Source organism: Symsagittifera roscoffensis, chromosome 5 (genome assembly GCF_963678635.1).
Source record: "Symsagittifera roscoffensis chromosome 5, txSymRosc1.1, whole genome shotgun sequence".
NCBI lineage: Eukaryota > Metazoa > Xenacoelomorpha > Acoela > Convolutidae > Symsagittifera > Symsagittifera roscoffensis.
The window spans coordinates 6,625,777-6,646,111 of record NC_087066.1 but is presented as its reverse complement, the minus strand read 5'-3'; the positions used below and the strand labels follow the sequence as shown (position 1 = coordinate 6,646,111).

Sequence of the window (20,335 nt, the reverse complement as noted above, 5' to 3'; positions counted from 1 at the left end):
AACATAGGCTATAGAGCATCTGGTCAGCACCCTATGTTTCAATTTAGGCTATAGATTTCCCAATGTATTAAGATAGGGAATAGGTTTCCCAATGTATTAAGATAGCAGGTTTCAGATGGTAAGTTTCAGATGGTACGTTTTTTTTTGGCGCACGAATTTCTCAAGTGTTGCTCATAGATTTCCTTGTGTATAAGAAATTCAATTTAGGCAATTAAGAACTCATTAGGATAGGGAACAGGATTCCTAATATATTAAGATAGGAAATAAGTTTCCTAATTAAGATGGTAAGGTTTCAGATGGTTAGTTTCAGAAAAAAAAAAATTGGCGCCCGATCTTACCATGTTTTAAGATAGGGAATAGGTTTCCCAATGTATTAAGATAGGGAATGGTAAGTTTTCAGAGTCATGCTAAGAAAATGGTAAGAAAAACGGTATTTTTTGGATTTTGTGTAGAAATGTCTAGATTTTTCGCAAAAATCTCAGCACGCTTTATGTAATTAGTGAGTATTACGTGTAGATTGTGTAATGAAAGTCTTATGTTTTTTTTGGTTCAAGGTAAGTCAAGGATAATATGGGCAAAAATTTAAAACTTTTACCAAAAAAAATGAAAGTTTTTTCAAAAAACTTCAAAACACGATAAGATTTGATATAATTTGACTTAAAAACTGTTTTATTAGATGATCCTATTTTTTAAAACAGTTCTCAATCCAGCTGAAACTATGCCGAAAACTGTAACCTATGCTGAAACTATGCTGAAAACTTTAAAGTATCGTCGTGAACTATCGTCAACAAGACCCCTATTTAACCAAACGTTGCAAAAATTTTCCAAATTTTCAAAGTCCAAAATGGTTGGTCTAGTTTCAGTGCATTAGATCTTCAGGGAGTCTTTTGAGGGGATTTTTGACGTGAGTTTTGAAGGAGCCTTACTTCAATGTGAAAATAATTTAATTAGCCGATAACGATGCACTTAATTTTTTCTATCGGTCTAATGAAATGATCTTATAGAAGTCACTGAGTTCCAAATCTAGCCATTTTTCTCCACAATTATTTGATCAAATTAAAAATGGTCATCCATTACGCTCCTCGTATTCATCTGCATATACAAAAACTTTTGTGATATTTTGCTTGGAGTTTTTTGGTACACACACATACACAAATACACTCAAAAAAAATTTTGAAGTCAAACTCAAATGTATTGATGTCTATGATTATGTCTATGATGCATTTTGTTATTCGTATATGTTCTAAAGACTAAACCCTTGATGCGTTATTTTCAAATCTAGCTTGTTCCAAAAGATTCATTTTGTATGTTATTTTAAGGGGCGGATTTAGGGGGGGCGGGAGGGGGCGGATCTACCTTCCCTTCTTAGGGATTCGACCCCCTACCGACCCATAGGGTCCCCCCGTTGATACTTTTTCAGAAATCCATTTTTGGCCGACGGACCCTAAAATTTTTCTAAAGGCGCCTTAGGCGCCAAAATATACTAACTTTGAGGGGGAGCGCGCGCCAAAAATAAAGCGATTTTTTTGTCAAAAATTTTCAAAAAGTGCCCAAAACGGCTTTTTTGACTGTTTTTACAAAAATTTGCCTGCGGCGCAGAAAATTTAGCCAAAACAGGGGCAAAACAGGGCTTTGGGAGAGCTCGAAAAATCAATTTGGTCGACCTACAAAAAAGGTCGTCGAAATTTTCGAATTTTTTTTTTGAAAATCCGCCCCCCCCCCTCGAGAAAATCCTAGATCCGCCCCTGACTGCACATAATAAAATATTGGTTGCTTTAGATGAAGGACGGTTTATTGCGTTTCGCTATTACCTCCATGTTCTGGTGTAATTTTTGCATACGGACTACAAATGTATCAACTATTACCATCTCACATTTTAAAAACTATAAAAATTTGAACAAATTTTGGTGACCTTTATTATTCTGTGAAAACAAGGTCAATCACATACATAAGTTTACAACCAAAAAATAGAACTTCTCTCATTCTCAGAAAAAAAATTCTTTCAACCAAAAAACAAGGATGACAAGTTCATTGAATTTTTTATGAGGCATCTAGGAAATGATTTCAGTATACCATCAAATACTGATGACTGACCGTTTTTTTTTCCAGCCCATCTCCTCGATTATGGGTCTCAGAGCTTGAGTTGGCACCGTTATTTGAAGTCGAGGTCGTATCTCTATTGTGTGACCGGGGAAGCAGTGTCATATATGTTGTCGGCGAAGTTCCCAAAGTATCAAGTTTGATTGAAAAGGAAAAAAAGCCCAATTACATAACGTATATATACAATTATAGCCAGATAGTGCTTGTGTTTCCAACTATGATCTGTTTTTTGAATCAAATGTCAAACGATTCCAGTTTTGAGCGGCTAAATGTTATATCAATTGAGCGAACAATGAGCGAGGTATTCTTTACAGGCCGATTTTTGTCTCTATGGTCAACTCAGCGTGCTGGGCAGCGTTTGAATACCAGTTTTACTAGCTTCTGTTGCGTTCCTCCTAATGACGAGAGACACCAACGGCTCCTGGAGTTCTTTCGATATCAAAAAGCTAGTAATTTTGAACCATCGGAGAAAATATATTGTTCAAGAAATGAGATAATAGATTTGTTTAAAACTGTTCAAGAAGATGACAGAGTTTCTGGCAAAGACTGCAAGGATTTCGCTCATTTACATTTTGAATATGAGGGAAGACTGTCGGATAATTCTGCCGAATTGTACGATATGAGCGAGTGGAAGCTTTCAAAGCAGTACTACCAGTTTAGCGAGTCCCTAGATCAGTTAAAGGTGCTTCGATTAGACCTGTCCAAAGTGTGCACTAACCAGTCAAAGTATATGGAAATGCTGCTAAACGATATCATAGATATAAGAATGGGAACGCAACTATTGTTTTGGCTTCATAGTCTTATAAAGGCAGTAACTTCTTTCTATTGGAATCCGAAATGGGTGAAATGTTATTACAGAATTGAAAAAGCCTGCAAGGCAGTATGTGATATCATAACACCATATTGGGTTAACGGATCAAAGACAGGCGAGTTGCTGCCAGTTTTTGTTGATTATGAGACGGAAGGCCTTCCGCGTTTTGACCTTCTCTACTGTCAGCCAGATCACGTGAAACTATTGCTGGAAAATATGGTTGACACGTATAAACACTTTTCAGTCGGGGGAGCCGTAGAACAACAAAATGTTTTCAGGGAGGAGTTTTTTAGAAAAAGATTTGAAACCGCAAAAAACAGCGACACCTTAAGCAGCTGTGTAAAAGAGGCTGCGTTGTCTTTATACGTGATATTGAAGTTTCCAACCACCAACGGAGACTGCTACAAACATTTTATTGCGACCGTCAGCGAAGTCATCAAACGGGCGAACGAGCGAAAGCAAGTTTTCGAGAGCTTCAGCGAAGATAAAGTACTTTCTGATCTCGTTTTGTATGACATCGGATACAAACTTCTGGAGTTAAAAGAGGCAACGAAACAAAAATAATTTCAACTTTAATCACTCATAATTTCTATATTTCACTGCGAACAAGTTTAAGAATAACGCATCTCTCTCAATAGTATTTTATCTTCAACAAATTAAATGTTGTTTTTCTTAGAGTACTGCTATAATTTTGTGGTGATGACATGACTTATTAACGTAGTTTTGTATATCAACCAATATCAAGATTCTGTGCAGCTTCCAAGCACTGAATGAAAAATTTGTTACGTTCACTAACTTATCGCTAACATCACTAAAACCCTGTCCCTGAAACTTTTGAAACCCTGTTTGTTACTAACTATTTTGGCTTCTGTTGAATAAAGTTTGAAAAATATCAAGTTTTTTTAGGCGTAAGAAATCAGATCAGAACTAAATCAATTTGAATTACTGATTCCGGATTAATAAAAATTAAGACGACGATTCGCATAAAAATTGGGGGAAATTTATACCTCGATGCAATTAAATTCTCACCATAGATAAATTCAGCTGATGAAACCATTCAAAAGAGTTCATTTAGAGCAAGTTAACTGGTTGAAACTCACTGTTCCGAATGTCGAATGGCAGCAATGTGAATTTGTTTTTTGGTTGCTTTGATATACAATCAACATTTCTGACAATTTACAAGTTTTTCTTCCATTGCGTGGTTTCAAAACGGTTTTGATTGATTTATCGCACGTGTTGATAAGAAGCCCAAAAAAGAAAAATCAAATTTTGATTTTGTGACAGTTATTTATATTAAAATTCCGGCTATTTTTCCTTTCTCCCCGGCTTAATCAAGCATCATTAAAGGATTTAACGAGAAGTTTTACCAGGTTAAGTATGAAGAACAATTCTGTTTTAGTGGTCTATTTCGTCAGCATGCGAATTTTTGTAACAATTGCAACATGTGAACAACGAACTACTTGAAAAAATTCTCATGTGGCGGGGGGAGAGGATATAAAGGGGGAAGCGGTAGGGAGGGGTTTCAAGGTTTAATTGAGATAAAATTGTTTTTTTTTAAATTATTTCAGATGATACACGAAAATCGACTAGATGATACAGGAAAAAGATAGACGAATAATAATCAATGAAACTATTGAAAAATAATTCTGTGAACATTTTCTGAAGAATCTGTGAAAGAAGAGTAAGTAGGGGTAAAAAAGGGAAGCATATTTAAAATCCGCAAAAAATCCTTGATGAGTTTACATAACAATGACCAATTGTGTATTTCCCAATTGTCTGCTGATTCCGATCTAGTTAAATCCACAGACAAATGGCTAGAAAACAGCGCAGCTCAAAAGCTTATCTAATTTATTTTCTCGTCGATTTAATCTTTCCGTTCGTTGCGGGTTCACAATTTGATCAAGTTTGCGCTAAGATAACATAATCAGAGCATTCATTTTTTATCAAACTCAATTCGTTTTCACTATTCTGTTAAACCATTTGAACAAATTGCGCTTCGCAAACAAAAGCAAGGAAAAAAGCAACTGGAAGAGGGAAACAAATAAGAAAAGGAAAAAAGCTTTGATTAAAAAATCTTACTTTTCCTGTGTCGGATTAGATCCTACGCCCAGAAGACCATGAGCCTCACGCTCTTGAATCTGAGCCGTGTGCTTTGGAAAAAAATTTAACACTATCCATTAAAAAATCAGGCATAGATGCTAATGAATTGCCAATGCTATGATCTATGCCAAGAGAAATGCCACTGAACCTAAAAAGCTTAAAAAGCTATTATGTATGATTGGAGTCACACGCCACTCACACTGTACCAAAACGGTTGCTTGACAATTGGTAAACACTAGTCACCATTAGTGTAGAGAGCAGATACATTGAAACTTCCAACGGTACCCAATGAAATTGCATTAAATGTGCCGCCAAACAAGGAGTTTCTTTTAGGTTTTAAAAAAATGCTCATAGCACCACACTCAACTCGCTAGCTTGCTAGTGTAATCAATCAATCAGTGTTCTAATAAAAACATGATTTTGATAATACATTAAGCATTGATGAGAAAATTGCCATAAAAATGATGTTGGACCAAAATTGGCTCACTTACAAAAAAAATCAAGCTTTTAATGAGGAGATGTAAAAAAAGTTTAGCTATATCCTATGCCGAGAAAAAACGCAAAAACCTTAACCGAAGCTATTTAACATTTATCGCACACTTTGATATGCACGAAAGAACTTTTCCCAAGTGTTGCTTCTTATTTTTTTGGTGTTTTAACACATGCGGGCTCTCGTGTGTAATAATATATGATAAAGAAATTTGTTTTGGAATTTGTTTCGAACCACATTGCTTGATCTGCTAAAAATACACTCATGGTCTCGAATGTGTAAGAAACACCAAGATAGATCAAAATTTGAAGCGATTCCTGTGGAGTGTTGTTTTTGTTCCGACTATTGAAAATGGGGAGGAACTTTCTATTTGGGTGTGTATAACGTTTGTTGTTTTCTATACAAAACTATAAAACCCAAACAATAATCAAATGGTTCGAGTAATCTATCATAGTGAAGACTTTTCAGTCGTGATTCGATTGACAAAAATCATCTTTTACAAAATTGTCCCCAGTCTTAGGAAAATATGCTTAGAGTTTTTTGAGTTTTAGTCTAGTTTCTAGCGAGTTAAGTTATCGAGCAGAAAAACGTTCGTGTAACAAAAAAAGAAAATCAGGTTTGAAAAAAAAATTAAATTCAAATAAGAAAAATAGTTTTACCAGCTTCACTAAAAGCTGCCTACGCAATAAACTTTTTTTTCTAGAAAAAAAGAAAAAAAACTATATTTTAGAAAAAGATAGACAAATTTTAGAAAGTTGAGTTTTTTTTTAATTTTCGAAAACAACTTTTGTCATATATGCTTCACTCATTAGTCTTTCACGAACTTAAACAGGTTTCCCATTACACCACGCACAACAACACACTTGATGCTGAGGAAAGAGAGAAAAATTTTCATAGCTTCTCCATAAACCTGGGCGGACTAGTCCTGCTACTTGTCTATAACCTGATAATCACAAAAATCATATCTCAAGACCAAGTTTTTACGACTCATCCAAAGTAAAACACTAAGTCCCAAGCGGATATATTTTACCCTCGAAACTACGCAAAAAATAAATTGACTGAGTCGATATACCATTAAACGAAACAGGTTCAATTGTAGTAAAAACTGTTCATATTGGAACAAAACCCTTGCTTTATAAAAGCAACCAATAAAACCCTAAAAGATTTTAAAAAAATGGCGTTTAATCTAAATATTAACCGACAGAAACTAAGACGAAATCCAGGAACCCGAAAAACTGAATTTAATTGCAACCTGAAACTGCAACCTGAATATGTTAGATGCAAGATCCTCTAAAAGTGAAGATCCTCTAGAAGTGGAGATCCTGTGAACGAACAATTTTGGTAAAAGGAAGTGTCTAGTACCCAATTGCAATACCCTTGCTCATCGCAAGGGTAATAACATTAACCATTTAGGGTTAGTGCTAGTGCAGTATCATAGGGGGATGCTTTTTATCATTATCTTTTGCAATTGAGCACTACTCTATCTACGTTAAAGGGCAGTCGCAACAATTACGGCGTCGCCCTGTTACAAGCAGTCGTGCTGAGTTCTGTGGAAGCGCAATTCAATTACTTATTTGATCATTGAATTATACGATGAAGTACAGTCTCAAATTGTTTTAAAACCCTAGATTTCAAGAGATTTTAATGACATTGCCCAGAACTGAAAATCATTGCAACAACGGAACAATATATAGCCATTCATGTGCGAAATAAAACATCGGATACTCGCCTAGCTACCACCAGGGTTGGTAAAGTCAGTTAATTGGTAGGCAAAAATATTCAATTTCCTGGGATTTCTGCCAGTTAATTCAATAATTTTCTCAATCTTCGTCAATTATCATTTTCATGTTTATCGTTCATTTTTGCAGAAGCGCTTCGACCAAAATTGGCCTTCAGAAAAAATGTCTTTCAAGATTCATCGGAGAATTCCTGTTGTCCACAAAAACAAATCTGCTTTGCTTAAGAATTTACTGCAAAACTGCGGGGCTTTCGCTGTCCTCCAGATGCCTCTTCTGCATGGATTTTGTAACAAATAAAAGCTAAGGAATTCTTTAAAATTGAATGGATGTTGAACTATTTTATTTGCACAGCAAAATATCAATTATGTATTGCCATTATTCAGTGCTTTTATCATCATTATTTTATATTTATAGTACGTTAGTTATCACCAAAACATGCTTTAAAGAAACTAAAACTACGCTAATCTATTACCATTTTGAAAATAACCAAGTTCATCTGGCACATCTCAATATTATTGGTCTTGTATATTTCCACAATAGACCGAACACGTTTTAGAGCAAGACGTCAAAATTATGTAAACTCAAACAATAACTGACGTGAATAAACCAACTTCGTTTTCAATCGACTTGAACAAGTTTTTACGAGACATGTGATTTGAAGTTCATAATATTAAAGTGAGATCAAGTTTAAAACTCACAAATGGCACCAACATAAATCGAAGGATTTTAAATCAATCAATTGAAGCAGGGCATTTGATCTAATTTAGGGTTAATTTCGAGAATGAACTAAACAGACATTGATTGCTCACAAGCGGTTTCAATAACTAATATTGATTCATATTACTTAGTGCATTATATTCACAGAATTTATATGTTTAGCTAAGGAGTGGAGTGCGTTTAACTTGAAGTTTAAGTGGTGCTACACCAACATGAGTTTATTATACCAATCAGTTTTCTAGGGCCCAATACTTGGGTGCTTTGCTACGAGTCCTTCTCTCCCTTTTCCGTGGTTTCATCTTTGATGACTAATCCACTGATTTTAGGGAGGTACTCTGAGAGCAACAGTTTAGGCGGATGGAAGGTGTCTAGGTTGTTTTGCACGTAAGTCTTGCGTGCTCCAGAACTATTCACCGATTTCATTTCTCCATTCGCCACTGAAATATATTCAGCCTATCGGAACTTAGTTAACATCTCACATAGTTAACGCGTATTATGCGACTTCTACGCTAATTTTAAAGCATAAAATGACAATAATTCTGGCATTGATTTCATAGTGTTTCTAAGCTTTTAATAATCTCAACAAGTTCAGTTTGTTATCGGTTCCCTAATTTTGCAGTTTATTTCAGAAAAGCAAAAAATACGAAAACTGAAAGTCTGGTACAAATTGTTGTGAGCTAACCACTGTATGATGAGAGGTGCATGTAGCGACATACAGAGTGGAACAGAAGTCTTTCGTACCTACATACAAAAATACCCAAGTTAAAACCACGATCATGACGAGTATTGTCGGTGAATTCACCGGGGTTAGGAGTCATGCAGTAGTTTAAAGCAATGAGTAATGAAACCTATATACATTCCTTTTTTCAAAACAGTTGTGGCATCATATATTCACAAAATGATTTGCAACACCTTTGTTGACCGAGTTGGTATATTGGGATATGAAAACTAGATTAAGTTTCGTTTGATTGTAACTCACCCCGAGTGCATGCACTTGATCATGACTGAGTCTGGGAAGGCAGAGAACCAGTCCACCAGCTCCTGCTCAATACTCACCAACGCTTCCTAGAAATACAAGTGCTCGTACCGGGGCGAAGCCCTGAATGATTCGACTCTGCTTAAACTGTTCAGTGTAGCTTTTGTTGAAATAAATATATCAAAAGAAAATAATCTTCTTTTTTCAAAAATCATCCCCTCACATCCAATGTCAAGTTCAAAGTGATGTCTCGCATAAATTATCATATCAATTAGAACCATTTGCAGGCCTAAAATCAATTTGTAATGATTTCTGAGATGTATGAACTTGCCACTAACGCGTTAATAGGATGGAATATATCGCGTGATAATTATCATGAGCCAAATCGGCTATTTTGAACCGTCATAACCTTACAAAAACTCTTCAGAGGTTGAATATCTTTCTCAACGCATCAACTTCTTTCTGACCAAACTTTTAAAACCCGTCTAAAATTATCAATTAAAAATCGAAATAATATATCAATTTGTTTTCAAGAAATGAACAAATTGTTTACACGGAGGTGAAGAGGAGCTTCGCTACACTTGCGATACAAATGCAAGATAATGAAAATAAAAAAGACGGAAATCAGAAATTTCGGCAGAAAAATTACTCGAAAATTACAGTTATCTTAAATTGGATTAATTTTTATCTAAAAACTGTCAGTACCCGAAATTTCATGTTTTTTTTTCATAAAAAACAAGTCAGATTTTCCTGTTTTCTCAAGTTCATTGACGTCAATGAACTTGAGAAAACAGGAAAATCTGACTTGTTTTTTATGAAAAAAAACATGAAATTTCGGGTTTCAGGAAAAATTTATTACTGACAGTTTTTAGATAAAAATTAATCCAATTTAAGATAACTGGATCAAAACGTAAATTTTTTATTCCGCAGCGAATTCCAAAAATTAAAATCCGTTTTCGAACTTATAAGTCGATCACAATCTACACGTGATATTTACACTTTTACTGTGGAGTCACCTTCTTTTTAACAAAAATGAAGTGAACTTAAAACGAAACCAAACCGCGAAACCTCAAATTTGAGCGTGATCTTTATAAAGGAATAAACAAAAAACCACCAAGATATGTAAAAGACTATTCTTGGCGTTCATCACTCTCAACACAGATGCTAAGCTGCAACTTCGCAAACACGAGCTAGAAAGCGGCAAAGATTCGGTAGCTTTAGAATCCACAAAAAGTCCATGTTTGCATGTAATAATTTGGAATGAAATTAACTTAAGGCAGCCACCCTACTTTGCTCGAGATAACTTGAAATGTATTACACCAAACTGCGACACAGATGCAAAAATTCGCTTTGCAAACACTAGCCAGAACACGACAAAAAGCAGCTCTATAAAAGGCACAAAAAAGTAGAAATAAGCCTCGAATCAGTAAGCCACGAACTATGTCTCGGATTCGATCTCCGACCAAAAGATAATGAGTCTCACGCAATAACCACTCAGCTACGGACGCTTAAAAAATCACAAACACTGGCCAAGAATAAAGCAGGAACAGATGCCATGAAATTTCCAATGCTACAAATCGTGATTATAGCAAAAGTGTCACCAAATAACTGAACATTTTTATTTGCGAGCCAGTTAAGAAAAAAAGAAGGTTCGTACTACAACGGTACGCTCGCAAAGTCACTAGTGTAAATCAATAAAGCATTTCAAAAATCTCGTGAAATATATTGAGTGGGAAAATTCTGAAACGAGATTTTAATTATTATGCTGTTGAATGAAACAAATAGCTTGTTTTGGCTCAATTGGTGAATTAACAAAGCATCAACTGAGTTAACTTATTAGTGATCAAATGTTAAAGCACATGGTTATATAAGGCTAATGCAGCCTACTGCTTCAAAAAAAAACTTTTATTTGTGGCTTAGGTTGGAAAAAAAAGTTGCCTCGTACTATCACTCTGCGCTCCGTCGTGTAGTCACAGCTCGTATATTTGTCATATCAGATGAAAAAATGGTCTAAAGCAAAATCAATAACTAAGTATTGGCTATCTCTAGCAGCCTAGTCTGATTGATTCCAATTTAAAAGAGCTTAATATTGGTGATTTTCCAGAAAAATTTCCAGACAAAACTTTGTGAACGGAAATATTTCGATTGTTTCCACAGACGCGAAGTTGCACTTCACATACACAAGCAGCCTCGAAGATCCTGGAGAAGTGCATCCAACCTCTCATCACCGAACACCTCCACTTCGCCAGTCACCAACACGGCTTCCGGTCCAAGCACTCAACGGTCACCGCTCTTTGTGACATCACGACAGCCATCTCCAACGGCTTCAACAGAAAGAAACCAGCCGACAGGACTCTGCTTGTCGCGATTGACCTGTCGAAAGCCTTCGACACGGTTAAGCATTCCAAGCTCCTCGACCTCATCAACAAGACCAGTCTGCCCAATGCTCTGAAAAGATGGCTCGCGAACTTCCTACAAGGACGACAAGCAAGAACACTGTTTCGCGACTCTCTCTCAAAAGCACGGATAGTTCGGTTTGGAGTGCCACAAGGATCAGTTTTGTCGCCACTCCTTTTCAACTACTACGTCGCAGACGCACCTAGCCCTCCGGACGAAATCGAGATCAAGTCCTACGCAGACGACTTCACGTCCCTCATTCTCGGCACCGACATACCAGCAATGGCAGGAAAACAAACGGAGTACCTCGCAGAACTAGTGAACTTCTTCGAAGAGCGAAACCTCCAGATCTCCATTGACAAGAGTTTTGTCACGCTGATGACACCACAGACAGCCCAATACAAAACCGTTCCTGAAGTGAAGATAAACAATGAACAAATAAGAATGAACAACCAAGCGAAGATCCTCGGCATCACTTTCGACACCATGCACACTTTCGGGGCCCATTGCAGAGACACTGCGAAGAAATGCTCTCAACGCAACAACGCCCTGAAAGCGCTTGCCGGCACTGACTGGGGAAGCGACAAGGAAACACTCCTCATGACCTACAAAGCCGTTGTTCGCTCTAAACTTGAGTACGGCGCCGCTGTGGTAACGCCCACACTCTCCGAAAGCAACATCGAGAAACTACAGAAGGTCCAAAACAGCGCCCTGAGAACAATCACCGGATGCCACGCCATGACTCACATAGACCACCTTCACCAAGAAACATCCGTTCTACCAGTTAGACGACACCTCAGAATGCGAACGATACAACATCATCTCGCCAACCACTTGCCAGATCACCCAGGAAACCAACTCACGAAAGAACCCAAGAACCCACCAAGACTCATGAAAGAAACCCTCCAAACACGATATGAAGAAAGATACATTGAACCTCTACTCGACAGCAATAGACCTCTAACCGAAAAGAAGTACAGAAACCTGCTAAAAACGATCCACATAAATGAGGTACGCGACGCCTTACAAACCTACGAATACCCAGCAGTCCTTGGACACAATCCACCAAAAATTGCCAAAGAAGAAACCGAATTACCAAGAACAACAAGAAGAACACTGGCACAGCTCAGATCCGGCTACTCAAAGTTCCTGAACTCGTACATGAACAGAATTGACCCGACAGTAAGCGAACTTTGCCCGGACTGCCAGCAAACAAGCCACACAACTATACACCTGTTCGACTGCATCGCAAATCCTACGAACTTAACCCCAGCCGATCTCTGGAAGCAACCGAAGAAGACAGCAATATTCCTGAAACTCCCCACAACCCTGGACCCAACAACGAGCGACGAATAGATCTCAGAAGGGCAACAACAACAACAACATACAAAAGCAAAAGTATGACCGATAACGCTTCTAGAAAAACTGAACGAGTCAAACTCTGAGTCTACAAAATTTCAAGTGACGCACGCCAATTATGACGCATTAGCAGTAAATTTGAAAAAAAAAATTACCAACTAACTTGCCTCAATTTATCGAGCGGACGAACTTTACCTACTATACGAAAATGTTCATTTAAAACATCCGACCCAGCCCAGGTTCGAACCCTCTTATTCTGTTGCGGGTCTCCTTCCCTACCACTACGCTACAGATCTATGATACCTTGAAGCTAAAATGCTATTTATAATATAATAGTCTATGTTAATATCCTTAGGCTTGGCTGTAATTAATAGCTGGTTATTGATCAAAATGAACATTTTATATATGAACACATTTTGTCGCAACAATATTTGCGTCACAACAATATTTGCGACTTAGGTTAGAAAAAAAGAGAGTTCATACTATCACACAAGCTATCATCACGCAAAAAAAATGATGCTTACATGATGCTTGTGAGGCATTCGCAACTGAGTCCTCGCAGATTTGCCAATTCGTCTATAGCACAACTCTGGGTTCAATTCCAGATTGTGTTCTAGAGCAACGAACAGATATTTAATGAAAAAGCCGTATCATAATAGAGGTGAGCAAATAAGAACCTGAGCTAGTGACGAAGTCTGTGCAGAAATCAAACGACTCCTCCTCTTCGTCTAACATTTTCTGCTGAACGGCATGTTGCAGTTTCTCATGCCAATCCTGGAGAACAATTATTATAAGTCCTATTTTTTTAGTGTTTTACTCAATGCTGGTTACATACGTCCTAAAATGCTAAAATGCTTATCGAAAACGTTCGTGAGCTTTGAGGTGTTAACAGAATTTTTTCCAATATGAACTTGATATTAGCAGAACAACAATTCAGGACCTTAAAACTAAACTTGAATTAAACCTCTCATTTTATACATTAGTTCTTAAAACTAAACTTGAATTAAACCTCTCATTTTATACATTAGTTTGCCAAATTTACCTGAAGTAATTTTTGGTCTGAGACTACAGATGTGAAAGCAGATGCAGTTGAGTCTACAAAAGAGTATATGTCTAATGGCTTGGCCTCTCCCCCGTGCTCTGCTTCCTCGGTCACTTCTGCTAGACAGGACAATTGACCTAAGCACAACCAATTTTTCCTAGTTTAATTCCCCGTGAACGCTTAAGATTCTTTTGTACACCCCATTAACACCTTATAGGTCCAGAAATTGATACCAGCACACAATATGCCGTTCAAAACGGAAAGTATTAAACTTCATCTACATGATAAAGAAAATGTTTATACCTCTTTTAGGCTGATTCATATATAATCTTGAACATAGTAAATGAAACGACCAACCCTTCAGTCTTCCCGCTCTTCTGCTATTTTTGAAACTAGAAGCTTTCATATGAGACTCAGCAGTAGGAGCTGTTGCCCTCTTGCTCTTTCGAAGCCACCCTCGCAAATTCCTTCTAGCTGCCTTTTGCTTGTCCAGCTCATTTTTTTTATTACTATTTGAGTTGAGCGACTCCTGAGATGAATAGCTGGAGATTGAAGAAACCCTTGAACAAATTTAATTGCATTAATTATATCTAAAAAGATCCAAGTTGCTTAAATTGAGCTTGAAGGTCCTGCAGTGGGTGGGGCTTAAGGAAACAGTTTAAAAACGATTGAAAAGGAGAAATTCAGTGGCAAATTTGAAATCGAGAATCAAAATTTTAGCTAGGCCTTACAAATAGGTTGATAAATTAAAACCCAGCCTAGAACGTCCAAAATTCAGCAACTTTGATCTCAACAACATAAGACAGCCTCAAAGTTATTCTTTTTTGTTTTGAAAATAAAACCATCAGCACAGGAAAAATAAAAAAAAACATACTCGATAACTTCCGGAGGTTCTGATTGAACAAGTCTTGCACGCTCTCTGACACCCATTATGCGCCAACAAATATTCTAACTACAAGCTTTACCTGAAAACATATATCATTACGCTGACCTTTTTCTTCTTCATAACAATGAATAGAAAGTCAAAAATACTAATGGTGACTGAAGTTACATCACTCGTCCTTCATCGTACGGCCCAGCCAAAAAAAATGAAAGACCAGCGAAATAACAAATAACGATAAGTCGAAGTTAGATTCGCTTTTGATTTTAACTGGGAAAATTGCAGAGCTTCTTTATCTTGCGACACAATATAAATAAAACAAAAACAAAATAAACAAAGATCTCGACATTTAGTCATTTTCAAGTAATTTGAGATAACACGAAAAATCAAAAATGTCACACCGGTTTTTCTCGACACTCGGGAATTTTTTTTAAAAAAATTTTTGAATCTCATTTAAATTACAAATGTAAGGACTTCAATATGGTCCTATAGTCAGTTTTACCAGCATTAGGCCCTTGAAAAGTTTATGTGAGCAAAATTTTTGGTTCCAAGCTACTAGAACAGCAAATCGCTTACCTGATGACATTGATATTTTCTCCTCCACCCTGAAATCAGACTTGTTGAAATGGTTCTGGGAATACTTCCATGCGTTTTACAATGAAAGCAATTCTTGCTCCTGGGTTACCTTTTGTGACTGCAATCGAAACAACTGTAGACTCGTTTTTAACAGAAATACCTTTGGGGGAAACCCCTTGTGATTTATCACTAAATCCAATATAATAATAATAATAATAATATGATATATCACTCAAACATGTCTGATCAGTATTTGTGGTACTTGATTTTGCCTCAAGAGTTTGAAAAAAAAAGAAAATAAAACGCAAGTTCCTCCCGATTTTAGTAGGGTTTCGTTGTGGGAGAGCTTCCCAAACAATTTAATTTTTACAGCCCAAAACAAAGTGAAAGGATTTCCTCTATAACCCGCTATTCAGATTTCGAGTCCGTGTTATTTTCTCGGACAAAATGGTCGTTAAAATACAAAGCGCGAAAAAAAGCTGAAACAACATTTTGGAAGCATTCAAGGTAAAATCAGAAACCCGAATTCTAGTTACTACTCAAAAACAGTTGCTGAAATGTCACCGTCTAAGACTGTAGTTCGTTTTTTGGTTTTAGTTTTATCGAAACCTTCTACTCTACAATGGACGAGCAATATACGGAAGAAGACCTCCCATAGTGTTGCTACCCATGGTGAACATGCTAAGTCCCCCTAGACGGACTTGTGTTTTTCAACAGATTGATGATTCGCCCCATGTCGCAAATGTGACAATAAAATCTTTACAGAAAGCTTGACAATAAAAAAAGCAGAATTCCTTTTCTCGAGTGGCCTTCTTATAGCCCCGACATCAACTCGATCAAAAATGATTGGTAAAGGATTATAAAAAAAGACAATGGGTCCGCCAAATCTCCTGAAGAATCCACCACAAAAAATCGGGACATTTGACTCAGATTGCAGATATGCTACGCAAAAAATCTTGCTCTTAATGTTCCTGGTCGACTTCGAAATGAGATTACATCAAAAACTTCATTATGTAAACTTTCGATTTCATGTTTGTTACTTCAGTTTTTGAATCTGTCTGTTTCAACTTTTTGCAACATTTATTTTCATGAAACAATGTAACATTTGTGCCAGTCGGTCATATTTGGAAGTTTGACCTTGAGGAATACGAACTACGTAATTTTGGGGTGAAACGTAATTTTTCAAAAATTCGAATTGGACATGTCATGCTCAAGTATCTCGCGACAACTGAAAATATCAGAAAAAAAAGATCAGAACGACCTTATTTGATCTGATAGAGGTAACAATTGTTCGATTAGAACTTATTGAACCAAACTTAATTCCCCAATTATTGTCAAGTTTGCTACCCACTATAATTTTTATGTCAGCTCCCTGCTCCTGAACTCCTCGCGCGTGTTAATTCTGGGTCGTTCTTTCCAAATATGTAAGGCCTCCAGAGTGAGGAGTTTCTGGAGGCCAAATATGTAAGGCCTCCAGAAACTCCTCACTCTGGAGGCCTTACATATTTGGAAAGAACGCCCCAGAATTAACACGCGCGAGGAGTTCAGGAGCAGGGAGCTGACATTAAAATTATAGTACATGTTTATTTAAACATGACTAAAATTGCAATTTTTGAAAAAATAAACTGACATGTCAGTTTGGATAAAACATCAAATCGAAAAATTATGACTCAAGTAACAAAAAAGTATGGAAATTGTCATAATCGATGAAATAATGATTACGTAATAACAGATGTAAGAGTGTGATTGGTTAAAAATGTCTAACATGTTCTTTTTGAATTTCATACATGATCTTTGATCATTTTATTGTAAATAAAAAATTTTATCCTGACGATGCACAAAATGTGCGAAAACGTTTGAATTAACAATTTTAAAAAAATTCTTATTCTACTTTTTCTTAAATTTTGGAAAAAAAATAACCTCGGTGAAGAGTGAATGATAGAATAAAAAATTTGTTGTAAAAATACAAACAAAAAATTTTCAGATCATTTTTATTTTTCTCAGAAAAGTCTTAATTTTTATTATTTTTTTCTCATCTTAACAATGAGTTTTCTTACATTTGAGTTAAAATGGCATGGGTTGTAGCTGCAAGCTCTCTATTTCATAGCTTGAATACCTTACGACCAGCAGAGAAAGCGGAACTGGACGAACTGGTATACGCTGAATCGGGATTATCGCTGTGAATCCTCATACCGTGAGGAAGAGACAAAATTTACAGACTCTTCTGGAAGAGCATCCTCTGGTGGACAAGGAGATAATTCTTTGGCACGACGTATTGAATAACAGTTTGTCGAAACACCGAACCAATGCCAACACGCTTTATCCTCTGGACGATTTAATTTCGTATTTGCAATCAAAGCGACATCGGTTTAAGGCGATTATATATTGCAGAAGAACCAGAACGACAGATATCTTTGATTCTCTGATGCGTACAGGGATCTTAATAGTCCCAACAACGAAATTGATCTCGAGAGACAAGAGGCAGGATCCCGCTTTGGTGAGACAATACCTGGAAGTTCATCAATCGAGCGAATTTGAGTTGAAGTCATTGCGAGTTGTGCTGACACATAGAGAGAACTTGCCCGGGATATTCTCAAAGATAAGAGCGCGGACTCAGAAACCATCACAAGGACGACGCAAGGCGAAGGCACGCAGAGAGGAAACAACGACTGACGTCTCTCTACCATCGGCTGAAAGGGCGCGGATTGGGTAAGTGAATCTACTGTGTGAATTATCCAGCTGAGAGCCGCTTGAGTTTAAGTGCTCGTGGCCTGCAGGATAATGACCGCCGTAGTTTTGCCCCCACCGATGCTGAGATGGATACTCAGGAAAAAACAAACTTGGAAATTAGTTTTGAATTACCTGAAGTATTCAAATAAATTAAACAACAATTTCCATCGATTGAAGTTTTTACGGAAATGTCAAAGCAATGACATAATACCAGATTTTTTGAGATTTCGGGTGCCAGAAAATGGGTTTTTTCGGACCAAGCGGTGCATAGCTTTCAATTAAAACTCCTAAGAACAGAGATAAATCAGGCAAGGTCAGAAGAGAAGAAGATAGACGATGATCTAGCTAAGGCAAGAGAGGTAGTGCGGAGAGGGATAGATGAACAATGGTGGCCCTCAATAGCATTTTATCTAAAGCTCCAGGCTAGAATTGCTATCCATGACATCAAGGATAGACATGAAAAGAAGTTAAAAAAGCTAGCAGAGCGGCAGGACAGACCGTTAATGAAAGTGAACGACAAATCGGTCAGAGCACTAGATGGCATTGAGCTACCCAAGTGGGTTCATGAAGTGTTAGGTTTTGGCCCAAAGCACCCGGTGAGGGATCGTTTCAATGAACTTCACTTTCTTGCGGACATTGATAATTTTTTATCTGAGCTTAAATCGCAAAGGGTACCAGGTGAAAAATTATGTGAAATTGAAGCTGCTGTAAAATCATACGCTAAACGTGTGCGGCAAACACCGTCGGATAGAGGGATTGAGAAAGCCAGGAAGTATTTGAAGGACAATGGTCTCTTGGCAGTCCCATTCGATAAAGGTGTTGGCATCTGTGTAATGAAGAAAACGACATATGAGGCTAAACTAACTGAGCTGCTGCAATCGGAACAATTTAGCGAAAAACCAGGTTTAACTGATAGTATTGTTATGAAAATTGAGAAAGACATCAACAAAGAACTGTTGGCCATGAAAAAGAAAGATGAGATCGATGAGGCACTGTATAGTAGGCTTAGGTCCACGGGAGGGCAGCCAGCTCGATTATATGGATTGGCTAAAGTACATAAGAAAGGAACCCCTCTCCGTCCCGTACTGTCACTGCCAGGGAGCTAATATGAACATCTAAATAAAACTTTGGCCAAATTTTTTGACAACATTGAGGGGGCAAACATTGAGACAAACACACAAATGGCTCGGGAGATCATAGAGAACATAGATCTAGACTATAATGAGAGTATTATCTCCCTGGATGTCAAAAGTTTGTACACTAATGTCCCACTAAAAGAGGCAATAGATATAGCACTGAGGAAACTGTACGAACAAACTAGTCCTCCTAAACTGGCACGCGGAACTATGAAGAAATTGTTGAACATGGCTGTAAGTAAGGTGCACTTCAAATGCAATGGTTTATGGTACGTACAAAAGGATGGGTTGGCAATGGGTGCATCCCTTGCTGTCATTCTTGCCAATTTATGGCTAAAGGAGTACGAATATGCATTAATGAAGGAAGTACCTGCGATGACACAGCTAAATGAAAACCGGAATGGCCTATGCCCTGATTGCGAGCGGAGGGTAACATACAGAAGTAAAGGGATCGAATGCGAAGCTTGTTTAAATTGGTACCATTTAAAGTGTAGTAATGTATCCGACAAAGAATATGAGCAAATCTCAGAAATGGTTTGGTATTGTAAGAGATGTAAAGAGCAGCGAGATCAAGAAAAACCAACAGAAAATGTCAAAGCGTTCCTAAGATATGTAGATGATATTGTGAGGACGGTAAAGGGGGATCCAGATATAGTGTTAAAAGCAGCTAATGAGCTCCACCCCAACTTACAATTCACTATCGAAAATCCGGATTCGAACGGAGACTTAGCCTTTCTAGATTTGAACATTAATGTGGACTCACGAAAAAAGGTAACATGTGGATGGTATCAAAAACCAACGGATACTGGGACTATCCTTAACTTCAGAAGCTGCGCTCCATTGCAATATAAACGCAATGTAGTTGAGGGTACTGTTCATCGGATTTTTAGAAGTACATCAACATGGGAAAACTTTGACAAGGCAATGAAGATCAATAAAGAAAAAAATGGTGGATAATCAATACCCTGAAAAATGGTCAGATGGTGTCGTATTAAGAACGTTGAATAAGATCATCGACCGAAAAACTGACACACGAACAACGGTAACATCAGTCAAGGAAGATCCTTTAAAGGTCAGTGCACCCATTATAACATTACAATACCGGGGTAATTCATCAGAGTGGTTTGCTGCCAAACTGCGTCAAAAAGCCGGAGCCCAAGTGATATTTACTACGAGAAAGCTCAAGACTTGCCTACCCTCCCTTAAATCTCCCTTTGCGAAAGATTTGAAATCCAGAGTGGTCTACAAGCTCACATGTAGTGGAGGTAATTCCACCTATGTT

General features: G+C 37.3%; 2 protein-coding genes across 2 annotated transcripts in view; one reads left to right on the top strand and one right to left on the bottom strand.

The window, feature by feature from the left end:
- Window positions 1-3,475, top strand: part of LOC134846579 (uncharacterized) — a 52,877-nt gene extending 49,402 nt beyond the window's left edge. Inside the window, exons 3-4 of the mRNA XM_063863962.1 lie at window positions 2,622-2,826; window positions 2,959-3,475. Of these exons, the coding sequence (XP_063720032.1) occupies window positions 2,622-2,826; window positions 2,959-3,475 (722 nt within the window). The remainder of the gene's footprint in view (window positions 1-2,621; window positions 2,827-2,958) is intronic.
- Window positions 3,476-7,545: 4,070 nt separating this feature from the next.
- Window positions 7,546-14,699, bottom strand: LOC134846275 (R3H domain-containing protein 4-like). Its single transcript, XM_063863557.1, has 8 exons — window positions 14,606-14,699; window positions 14,089-14,291; window positions 13,732-13,868; window positions 13,367-13,463; window positions 13,214-13,302; window positions 8,937-9,022; window positions 8,640-8,698; window positions 7,546-8,394 (listed from the first exon to the last, which is right to left on the bottom strand). Exons 1-8 carry the CDS (start codon window positions 14,659-14,661, stop codon window positions 8,222-8,224), a joined length of 900 nt encoding a protein of 299 aa, XP_063719627.1. The 5' UTR covers window positions 14,662-14,699; the 3' UTR covers window positions 7,546-8,221.
- Window positions 14,700-20,335: the final 5,636 nt, after the last annotated feature.